At 37.1% G+C, this 12,770-nt stretch overlaps 1 protein-coding gene across 2 annotated transcripts in view; it reads left to right on the top strand.

Moving 5' to 3' along the window:
- The window catches only part of SASH1 (SAM and SH3 domain containing 1), a 161,493-nt gene that overhangs the window by 125,592 nt on the left and 23,131 nt on the right, over nucleotides 1–12,770 (top strand). For both annotated transcript variants that reach the window (XM_081945640.1, XM_081945641.1), the window contains exons 11-12: nucleotides 3,878–3,949; nucleotides 9,389–9,535. In XM_081945640.1, the coding sequence (XP_081801766.1) occupies nucleotides 3,878–3,949; nucleotides 9,389–9,535 (219 nt within the window). The remainder of the gene's footprint in view (nucleotides 1–3,877; nucleotides 3,950–9,388; nucleotides 9,536–12,770) is intronic.

Raw genomic sequence — 12,770 nt, forward strand, 5'->3', positions numbered from 1 at the left:
TCTGCCAGTGTCTTCGCTCCTTAACAAATTCTGATTTCCTCAAGCCCATTAGAAAGATTCGCAGCAAGACAATTGCACCAGAGAAGAAAAGGTGGGAGGGATCATTTCCATTGCTTTTCTTGGCACAGTTGCAAAGCTGCAAGCCCACCAACCAGCTCATTATGCTGCAGATAACAATATCCAGGGAAAGCAATTCCCGTGCATTGCGATTTCAGCATAACTGTGGGTTTCCCAGCTGCCAAACTAGTAGTGGTGATGAGTGGGTGATGTGGAGAAATCATATTTCTGTGTACTCTGCATCATTAACTCCTTTAAATGTTGTGATTCATGCAGGGGTGGAAGAAGAGGAGGGACTCAGATTTTAATCTCATTTTATTCTTTATCTCTGTATGCTGACTAGGAGTGGTGAGGGAGAAGTAAGGTGTATGTCAGAGGTGGTATTCAGGTTCTGACCAGTTCTGAAGAACCGGTAGCGGAAATTTTGAGTAGTTCAGAAAACTAGTAAATACCACCTCTGACTGACTCCGCCCCCATCTATTCTCTGCCTCCTGAGTCCCAGCTGATCAGGAGGAAATGGGGATTTTGCAGTATCCTTCCCCTGCTACGCCAACCAGGCCATGCCACGCCCACTAAGCCACACCCACAGAACTGGTAGTAAAAAAAATTAATCCCACCACTGATATGTGTGTAAAAGAGAGCAAGGAAAGCACTGAACTGAGGAGAAAATCGATATATAAATGAAAATGATACACATAAAGAAGAAGAGATAGAGGGGGGAAAGGGGATCCTACCTATTTTTTTTGAGTGAGGATGCAACCATCATCCCATTGTGTAGCTATTAATAACTTCCTTCTGAGAAAATACATTTCTCAGTGGTTATTAAAAAAAGAAAAGATTGCCACTCTTAATTTTCATCAGGCAAAGATCTGCACAGTGATTAGGATTTCAGTCCATAATTGCTCAGTAAAGTGAAACATTTAATTCCCAGCTCAGATATAGGAAATTAAGGATGAGAGCCAGGGATCTAAAGCCATCTGGGAAGTTCATAGCTGGATTGTATTTTTGAACCAAGGTCTTGGGTTGAGGCAATCATGACTATACGTTCCAAGAAACGTAAGGGGGAAAAAATGATTCTGACAGACAAAATCTCATTTTTGCTAACTTGTAAACTATGCTGCGGTTGGCTGGTAGCCACTGTAAGGCTGTTTCTTTTTCTAGGATAATTTATCATCCAATGCTTCGTATATTAGTGCATCTGCCCTACTTTGTAACATATTTTATTAAAATAATTTCTTTGACAAAGATGGTATGTAGAGAATATTTCAGATGGTGAAATAACACTTTCACTTGACTACACATGATATGCTTGTATACGAGGCAATAACATACTCTTTAAAAAATACATTTTGTCCTGCAAATTATTGGATTGTAAGTCTGTTACTGTTATTTCCTGCGTATTACCAATATTGGTAGCAGGATTAGAACATCCTTATATGATATGACATAGGCTACATATGTCATAGGACATAGGGAGTCTATTCTAGGTGTGTTGGGAATTCTGGAGTTGAAGTCCACAGATCTTAAAGTTGCCACATTTGAACACTCCTGCTATAACTTGTGTCTATCAGCTAGGAAGATACTAGATAAACTGTAGGTGCCAGGTCTTTTCTGTTGTGGCACCCAGATTGTTGAATCTCCCCCACTACCAGCTACCCTTGTCACTGTTGAGTTTCCAGAGGTCCCTCAAGATCTGGTTATGCCAGCAGGGCTGGGGTCCCCAGGAATGGGTGAACTAGTGAGGTGCTCCGTTATTGTTAGCATCCCTTTGTTTATTACTCTTTGTTTTAATTTGGTTTTTCATACTTTTAAATGGATTTATTAACTCCTTTTAGCTCTGTTGTGCAATGTCCAGAACTGCTTGCTTGTGAGTGGGGTAGCTATATAAATTGGTCTAATAAATAAAATAAAATAATAACTAGGATGTGTTGGATTGCATCATTGGAGAAAAGGCTATATCTCTTCCTATTTTTATATGAAAACTTGGATTAAGCCCTCTTTTACAAAGAGCAGATGCTTTATACCCTGCTTGTGAATTTTAGGCACTATTCTACACTGTCTTCCTCTGAGATCATAATTCATGTTTACTGCAACCTCAGGAGCTTTGGCGTCCCTTGTCAATAGGACTGATTACTTGTGTTGCTTTTACATATGTTTTGGGCATTTACATTTATTTTAGTGGCCAAAGGCATGCCTAGAACTTTTAAAGTACGTGCATGATCATTTCATTTAAGAATCTACAGTCTCTTCATCTACAGTTTTTATTTAGCATGTTTTTGTGAAGTAGTTGGAAGTAATGAACTATATGTCCAAATAGCAATCATACAATACAGCTGCTTGAAATATATATACATATATATATATATATATATATATATATATATATATATATATATATATATATATATATATATATATATATATATATATATATATAGTGTGTGTGTGTGTGTGTGTGTGTGTGTGTGGCATATTGCCAAAAAGCAACTTTTAACTGAGAAGGATTTTTGTGTGTGTTTGTATGATTCCATATACCATCCATGCCAACTCTGAATTCTGCTGTCATACATACTCACTGCCTGCCTTCATGTTCATACACAAATACATGAAGACCCACAAATGTAATCCTTGTTTGATATTAAAAGATGATATAAACTTCCTGAGATAACTTTTTAAAATTGTTACAGCATTCCTTTGCTGGTAACCTTCTTGTTAAATGGATGTTTTCAGGGAAAAAATACAATGACATGCTCACCAGCAAAGGCTTGTGTTGATGAGGATAAAAACACACTTCATATGGATTGTCTAGTAAAGCTTATAATTGGCTTTTAGTGATGTATTAATTGGTAGCAGATTTAATAATGAGATATTACATATATAGCATTTATTATTTACAAAGTATATGATGAAGGATAATGATCATGTCCCCATTTGCTGCTGCTGTTGTTTTTCGATAAGATGAAGAAAAACAGAGAGAATAAGGTTGAAGGACAAGATGTAAATGCATAGATCAAAACATCGAAATAGACAGCCAATTTATTTCTGGAAAAGGCAGACATCTGTATTGTAAAACTGAAAGGGGACCAGGCAGTTCTATTGAGCTCCAAAGGCTACTGTCTTTTCAATAATGAACACTTTACATATGAGGGTCCTTATTAAGCACCAAGTAAATATGCTTTCACTTGGCTGTTTTTTTCAGCTTTGAAAAGAAAATTAGTGTCATTACGCTGACCTGTTTAGGCAAGCAGAACTATTGTATTCAATGTCAGTTTTTGCTTGAGATGTTTCTCTAAGAACAACTCACTTCTCTAATCACTTCCGCAAGATTATGTCACTGCACATATCACCTACTGTATTCTCTCTTGTAGTAGTACAAAAACTGCTTTGTTCCAAACAGGCCTTGGTTACAGATATGGAGTCTCTGAAAATGGAAATTGTTGTTTGTTCAGAGATTGAAGATGTCATTATTGACTGAATCAACCAATTGAGAAGATGCTTAAAGTTTCAAAGCCTTTGTCTATTTGTCTATGATAAAGTGGAACATTTTGCTGTTGTTAATATTCTCTACCCAAATGACTCACTTAGGAAATAGTTTTAAAACTCCTTTATTGAAGATCCTGATCTCAGTATGAAGCAATAAAATAATTAGTAAAAGTCCAGGAAGGGAACATGATGCATGAACATAATCCAAAACATTTTTTCATGCTTGCTGCTGTTATTTGTACAATTGAGACATTTCTGTAGTGTCTTCTCTACCCGAGAAAACAATTGACAACATGCTGATTTTTTGGTAAAATGTTATAAATTTGCCTTATTTCAGAGAACCTGCAGCTTTGGTGGTTTTGATTTGGCAAATCGCTCACTGCACATTGGAAACAGTCCAGATCAAATTGTGAGTATGACATTCAGTCATAAGATACATTCATAGATACAGCCAAAATGGTGGTGTTTGTAATGTGTTTCAAAATTAAAATGCAGTGGGATTTGCTATAAAAGTAGCTATGAGGATAGCAACAGTTTTCAATTACAATAGATGGAGCTGCTGCTTCATACAATACTTTTAAATTGCATTTCAAAAAACATCATTTTCCAACAATGACAAATACTTTTATGATTGATTGCCGTCAAGTTGGTATTGACTCATAGTGACTCATAGATTTTCTCCGTAAAAATCTGTCCCGAACCTGATTCGTTCAGGTCTTCCAATGATACACCCATCACCATTGTAAATAAATTAATCTACCCTGCTGCTGGTCATCTTTTTTTCCTTCCGCCTTGCCCAGCATTATAGTTTTTTCCAGAATGATAGGGTTTCCTTAATATGCCTAAGTAGGTTGAATTGGACCTCGTCATTTGTGTCTTGGGTGAGTTGATTTATTTGATGATCTGTTTGTTTTATTGGTTGTTGTTGGTGGGGTCTCCTCCAACTTCAAAGTTTAAAAATGAAAATACTCTTTCTATTCTGTTTCTTGAAGTTTTGCTTCCATAGGGTATCACAGGAAATACCATGGTTTGCACTAGTTTGATCTTTGTAGGTATAGCCACATCACGGCATAATAATTGTGTTGTTATGATGCTCTCTGACTACATCAATAATTTGTTGATACTAGGGAAAATTATTAGCACTAAAATGGATGTCCAAAAGTATCTCTCCAAATATGAAATGCTTATTATTCTGCAAACACTAATGTCAGACAATGCTCTGTGTAATTCTGAACCACATTTTGTACTTTGAAGTATTTAAATTGGGTGTGGCCAGCCTGTGGGCCACATGCAGTCCTGGACAACTGGTAATGAAGCCCCACAAGATCATAAACATTTAACATTATAACATGCATTTATATGCATTAACTATATTTTATATATGGCCCAAAACGATTCCTCTTCACAGTGTGGCCCAGACAAACCCAAAAGTTGGATATAGATGTTTTAAATTATGATCTTTAATTTTTTTAATATTCAAGAGGATGTGTAACAGAATGTCATAAAATTTTGAGAGTGATAAGGACTGTACTGCTAGAAAGCAGTAGAAGATTATTCAATCTTTGAAATTCCAAAGGAATAAAAATTTAGTTCAGAGGAAGCTTGTCAGTCCGTTTGTCAAACAAGAAATCAAGAAATCTTATTTTTCTGAAGGTTCTCATTTGCTAGATATTATTTTCTACATATGATAATTATAACATGAGGACAGGTAAAATGGCGTGTTTCCTAGGCAATTAGAAAGCAGTAGATTTTTTCCACAAGAACAGTTAGATAGCTAGTAAAAGCCAACTGTTCCAACCATATTTGCCCTGGTTTTATTGGCCAGTCAGAATATTTAGCTAAACTAAGAGTATCAGATGAGTGAAAATCATCCTCCCCATCAAGTTATTCTATCCACTGAATAAAGTATATTTTATTCAAATATGATATTTCAGAAAATATATAGTTCTTCTTCCCACATTCCAGCTGCAAACAAAGCTGAGAAAGGCAGGGATGAAAGATAAAGAAAATGTGGGGATGTAAGGAGCATAGCTCCATCCTGTATCCATTTTTGTGCTGCTTTTGTTTAGAATAGAATAGAATAGAATAGAATAGAATAGAATAGAATAGAATAGAATAGAATTCTTTATTGGCTAAGTGTGATTGGACACACAAGGAATTTGTCTTTGGTGCATATACTCTCAATGTACACAAAGAAAAATAAAATAGAATATATTCATCAAGAATCATAAGATACAACACTTAATGATAGTCATAGGTTACTAATAAGCAATCAAATCATACTAGGAAACAAATAAAACAATATAAATTGTAAAGATACAAGCAACATGGTTATAGTCATAAGTGGGAAGAGATAGGTACTAGGAAGAATAAGAAGAATTGGAATACAGTCTTAGTAGATAATTTGACAGTATTGTGGGAATTAGTTGTTTAACAGAGTGATGGTATTTGGGTAAAAACTGTCCTTGTATCTTGTTCTGGTGTGCAGTGCCCTATAGAGTCGTTTTGAGGGTAGAAGTTGAAATAATTTCTGTCCAGGATGTGAGGGGTCTGTAGATATTTTCACAGCATTTAACATATGTTTGGGAAGGATATCACATTGAGAAAATGTTCACTAGTGAATTGAGTTGTTTACAAGTTGTTTGATAGATAATAGATAAGACTGAGCCAAGAATTCTCTTTTGAGAACTTCCAATTTAAAATGTTGGGCTCTATTTTATTGCCCTGAATCATCTTATAGATCACCCTTTTCCTTAGGGTTGCCAATCTGACTATAGGGATCTGGCAGTGTGACTAAGCAGCTAAGATCATCATGTTTAGTCCTTAAAGGACTACGCATATCACTAGTCCTGTGTGATGAACAGGAATGGAGAAATTAAACATTTCCTGGCTGTGGGCCAGTTTTATGTTATTGAGTATTTATCTATTTCAACCCAAAATAATTGCAGTTCACACATAAAAATCAAAGCAGCTTTTTAAAATTCAGAGCCATTAATTTGTGTTGCCGAAATTAGAAATGCTCAACCAACAAATAATATGAGAAACTTGCATTTCAAGAGCATTATTTGCATTTCTTGTAGACTGCCATAATAGAAAGTTATGTCTAAAAACCTTTCTTTTTGATTTTCTGCCAATGAATTGCTTATTCAAATGAACTGTGGATAGGAGAAGAGACAGGATTTAGACAGATGGAAAGAGCAGGAAAAAAACAAAGGAAGGAATGTTATTTATATAATGCATATATATGTTCTCTCTGCCATGTGACACATAAATTCACCTGGAAGAGTGCAAGGGAGAATGTAGATCAAGAAAAGAAAATTGTGGAAAGCAATGCTTTTCTGATCTAATTTGGGGATTCTCTGGGTGCTTTGAATTTAAAAAGCGGGATGGGGAGTTGATCTCATCCTTTCATCTCTAAGTATTGCTGCCTTTTGTGCTGAATGGCAACTCATCCATGTGACTTTGTGGTGTTCACAGAATCATATTTTGAGAAATGGTTATTGATGCATAATTTCACTCTGATACATTAATACAGTATTCCTTTAACATTAGGCAAGTCTTTCTCATGAATGACTGTGATGTTCTTTTGCTTGGTTTTTTTTTGGAACTAAGTTTTTTTCCCCTTTCATTTTTTTCGCTGCATTTGTGTATCTAGATTGGTTTTCCCTGCTCCAGGAGCCAATTTCGTGGTTTTGTTGAGCATTTGGGGATTTAGTAGGGCAGGCAAGGGAGGATTGAAATTAATCTGTGATTCCGTTACTAAAACACATCCTTCTCCTGTCCAAGTGAATCCAAACCATCGAGTTCCTGAATTGCCACAGAGTGATCTCTGTATAGATGGGAAATGGATGTCTCTGAAAACATCTGGACTGAATCCCTGGCCAAATGGAAAGTCTCGGGGGGGGGGGGAACACAGCTGCAGGAGGATAGATCTCTAGAACACATGGATACGAAGGAAGACTTGGCAGTTCAGCAGGTTCTTGCCAGAGTTTGGAGCTCCCCTGTCCTATTTATTCTATCGATCCTTGTTTTTACTTTCATCTCTCTATTTAGGAATCTTTCTCTCTCAATCCATACTGGAACATAAAGCCATTTTATGAAACTGTTCTGAAATGGATTCCAGAAGTGCAAAGTGAAGCATTTCTTCAGACAGCTCATTATTATTATTATTTTGGAAACCCCTATCAGTGATATGAATGGAAAATTCACCAAAAGTATATTCCAGGGTGATAGGCCTTTCCATTTTCATGCCATGTGAACTTCCAAAGGCATCTACATTTTGACAATATGGGACTGGGTCTGGCCTAGTTTGCACCTGATTTTAACATTAATCTAAAACAGTTCTGGTTGCCTTCCACCCTAATTTTTCCCAGCATTCTTGACCATTCTCCTCTTCACTTATTGCTTTTGAGTGTCATGTAACCTTAACTACATTAGATGTTCTTTTTTCCTATTCAGTACACATAACTTTACTTGATGGGGATATTATCACAAAATAACCCAGAAAGACAGATTATCTTATCCCAAAACCAATATTATGCTTCCCTTGGCAATCTTTGACATTGCACTTGAGTGTCATGTGACTAGATTAACATGGCTGTGTGTGAAAATGTGTGTGAGGTTAGGCATGGTCAGTTCAATCTATATAGAATTTAGGCAGGCATTACACAATTAACCTTATAAACAAGTGTTCATCTCAGCCAAAAACCAAGAGTATTCCAAAAATTGATCTTAATGTGCAAGTGACAGATACAAGATGTGAGCTGCATTTCAAATAGCTTTTCATAACTTCCAAAATATTTAAAGAGAAAGGACCAGAAAAAAGGAAAGTTAGCTGAAGAACAATATATACTGAGCAATACTGATGTAAATGAGTTTCATACAAGGAGCTTATGAGGGGGTACAACTGTAATGTTTCTCTCCAGGAGCTGGCAGAGACATAGCTAATGGAAAACAATTGGATTATGCCACTTACGTTACTAAATTAAAATGCAATGCATGCAGGAATTATGTTATTTAGCATTCTGCCTATGAGTTATAACATTAAAATCGATATAGATGGCTAAGTTGAATATATTGGCTGTGTGGTGACATTTGTCCCACTTTGTATATAGTGGGTTATTCTGGCTCAATGCCCATCAGAATTGTTATACTACATGGTATGAACAATTACTCACAATGACATTTTAAGTGATGGCTTAAGAATTGGAAGACAAGCATCATAGGTACTAACTGCCCTTTCTTCCATTATTTATCCCCCTGAGAAGAATTTCAAGGAAAACATTGCAAATATTGTCAAAGGGAAATCCACCCAGTCCACCAGGATGGGAAGGCAGAGCATGTTATTACTCTTATTGATTAGAAATGTACATCTGATGGGACCATTAAGAAGGGCCTTCTTGGTGGTAGCTCCTTCTTTATGGAACATCATTCTCCCTGAGCTCCAGTTGGCCCCCCATCCTGTTCCTGTTCTGAAAGACCTTAAAAATGTGATTTTTGCCAGCAGGCCTAGGGACCATGAATGGAGATGGAGCTGCTTCAGGTGGCTGATTTGATTATATTGTTGCTGCCATGCCGAATGGGCTGTGTTTCTCTGTCGGTGATATTTTTAATGGGTTTTTATTATATGGTGGATTTTTTTTAAAAAAATGTTGTAAGCCACCTGGAGTGACCTATCTGTAAGTTAGTCAACTATATAAATATTGTTTAATAAATAAGTAAATAAATAATATGTTTTGGGAATCTGCAATTTGAATAATCTTTGTAAGGTATGCCGAGTGTGAGAATGGCCACAGAAGGATAAAGCCGGGAAGCTGCTCTTTGTTTCAACTTCCCTTTCTTTTGACAGGGAAAGGATGGTGATTTTGTCTACAAAGAGGTGATCAAATCCCCTTCGACTTCCCGCATATCTCTGGGTAAGAAGGTGAAATCTGTAAAAGAAACCATGAAGAAAAGAATGTCTAAAAAATACAGCAGCAGCAACTTGTCAGAGCAGGTATGCCTGTTTGTTTGTTCTTGTTTGTTTGAAAATGAAATCACTTCTCGAGCCTCTTTTGAGACCTCATGAAAAGGTACAACAGCATTTATTTGAGAAAACTCCCCAGGGGTGTCATGTACTAAACCAATTCCGAGGCCTTTCAAAACTAGTTACCGTGAAAAGAGCCTCAATAAAATCATAAAAAGGAAGGTTAGATTGAGTTAAGCCAGTAAAATGTATGATTTCATTTGATATGCGGCGGTAGTTCCCGTGTTATAAAGAACGGCTGAGTTTATATATACCCTGAGCAAGTCTCTAATGTTGTCAAAACACAAGCAACATCTAAATCGAGGGTCTCTAACCTTTTTGAGTTAGTGGCAACACTTGGATACTTTAAAAAAAAGAGCAGGAGGGGTATTTTCTCCAAATGGTTCCCAAGCGGACTCTGGTCAGTTTCAAAACACCTATTTACCAGAAGCCAAACCCCTCACTGGACTGCACTTTATTTTATAAATCCCTTGGGGCCTGCTGGACACCTTTAGTTTGTGCTTTCCTCTATAACATGTTAGTTCCCATTGATTTTTTCCCCAATAAAAGATAGAAACATGGATTACAAAGAACTTACCAATGCCAAGAAATATGGCTGAGGAACATAAAAGGGAGGGGGGGGGAGCTCCAGGATCCAAAACATAGCACCATGACCAACAAGCATTCCAAAGGAAAAGCTTGAAAATCCTTGGAAATATAACTTTGCACTTACTTGATTAAATTTATTTTGTCCCAGTGACCAGAAAAAAGTTATTCTCATTTTAAGGAAAGTAGCAGAAACATTGATCAGTAACATACTTTCTCATTATTTAGATGTTGAATATAATAGCAGTTTAGAACATACGATCTGCAGTAACTAAAGAGATATTAACATATAAATGTTTAAAAGTACCCATTAAGAAATATAAAACTAATGGATAATACAAGGAACATTAAGCTGGATATCTTGTCCAGAAAAATCTTGCATTGTATCTTTTATATGATTTCATCATCTTTTAATTGATTTGAGGAAAATTCCATTCTGTAGTATAAAATATCTGTAACTGCATCATGCTTATTAGTTCTTATTACAAATACTCATTCCATGAATTTTAGTTCATTGAAAATGAAAAGTACTTTTTTATAGTTCCCTAACATTTTAGGATAGGAAGGCAGTTTATATGAAAAATACATAGCTGTATGCAGCAGTGGGTTTCACATTTTCTTGCCATCGGTTTGCCGCATGCCTGCTTTGCGGGTGCACGTGCCCCTTCCACCCACATGCCCGGCCTTCCATGTATGCGCTTTGCTCACATGCCTTCTACACATGCACCCAGCCTCAGAAACATGCCTAAATAGGACAGCATAGAGCCAAGGCGGGTGGGCGGGCCCACCAACGATTTCCGCTACCAGTTTGGACGAACTGGTCCGAACTGGCTGAACACCACCTCTGATTGTATGTATGAATCAAAATAAGAAACAGATAGTCATAAACTACGTAAACATTCTGCCCTGTTAGGAATGATATGTCAACATCTGAATAGAGAGATCATTAAATTTGATCATGGAAAGCAACCTGCAGCTTTGATATCTGTGCAATATGAAGGCCTTCGTGAACTTATCTGAGTAGCCCATCATGGGTCAAAAAGGAATTCGGCAACTTTTTAAATGAGCCTAGTATGCTGAACGAAAAAAACAAACACATTTTTCCTTTACAATGCTCTCAATTCTGTTATTACACAGATCTATGATGATCGTTGATTCCTTTCAAACTCCTCTTTCAATTTTCCCTGTCTGAAATCAAATCGTTTTTCCAAGCTTGTTGCTTTTGGCAAATTTCATTCAATTTAGTTTGGGAGGCTGTCAAAGCAGCCAACACTTTTTATTGTTATTTTTTCATCAGTCTTTCCACTTCAACTACAGTATAAACATAACAAGTCATTGGCATCAGCTCGGAGAGCAGTTAATATTGACAAAATATCGCCCTCTAGAGCCCTGTCAAATAATCCAGTTGCTATAGTAGGCCATTATATTTTGCCTGAATATAATGCATATTATATTCAGTAGTAGTAGAATACTGATCTTTGATCAGCAATCTTAGCAATCTTAACGTGTTTGTGTTCTCTGAGATACCTTTATATTGCCAAGCTAAATTCAGTCCCTCACTCTTTATCTGTAATGATATGGGACAGATTTCAAGGCAGAAAGGCTCCCTGGAGGTACAATAGACTTTCATTGGAAATTTGGATCTGTAAGTTGCTGCAAACAAACAAACAAAAATCAATCGTTTGTGGCTCTATACAGGAACAAGGCAGTCCTCATATCCATCCTGAAGTCCTTTGTTGTATAGCAGACCATCACAGTAATACCAGACTTCCAGCAGAAAAAAATGACAAATGGCCTAGCTGGATTCTGACATTGACTACTGTCCCAATATAGCAGGGGTGGGTTCCTGCCTGTTCTAACCTCTTCTATAGAAAAGGTTCCACAAATCTACAGTGCCGTTTAGAACCAGTTCCAGCTCCCTCCCCCGCCCGTCCGCACATCATCAAGATGAAGAGCGAGAGGAGGAATTCTGGGAGTTGAAGTCCACAAGTCTTAAAGCTGTCAAGTTTGAACACCCCTCAGGGTTTTTTTCTAAAGGGCTAGGGGTGCAAGGGTCTTGTAACCCGACAGCTTTAAGACTTGCACACTTCAATGCCAGAGTTCCTGAGCCAACATTTTGGTTGCTAAGCAAGAGCGTAGTTAAGTGACTTTCACCACATTTTACAAGTTGGCCATACCCACCCAGTCACATGACTGGCAAGCCACTCCCACTCAGTCACATGGCTGGCAAGCCACTCCCACCCGGTCACATGGCTGGCAAGCCACTCCCAAAAAGCAGGCCAAACCTACAGAAGAGGTTCTAAAAAAAATTGAAGCCTACCACTGCAATATAGCAAAATGTTTGCAAAGAAATCTTTCTTCTGTTATAGACGTCCTGATTCCTGCCCAGATTGTTAATTTTAGTCAAAGAAAAACAAATGTGACAATCCCAAGTATTATACAGGTAGTCCTCAATTTATGACCACAATTGAGCCCAAAATTTCTAAGCAAGACAGTTGTCAAGAGAGTTTTGCCTAATTTTATGACCTTTGCCACAGTCATTAAGTGAATCACTGCTGTTAAATTAGTAACACGGTGGTTAAATTAATCTGGCTTCCCCATTGACTTTGTCTGTCAGAAG

The sequence above is a fragment of the Natrix helvetica genome, assembly GCF_964273705.1.
Source record: "Natrix helvetica genome assembly, chromosome: 2".
Lineage (NCBI taxonomy): Eukaryota > Metazoa > Chordata > Lepidosauria > Squamata > Natricidae > Natrix > Natrix helvetica.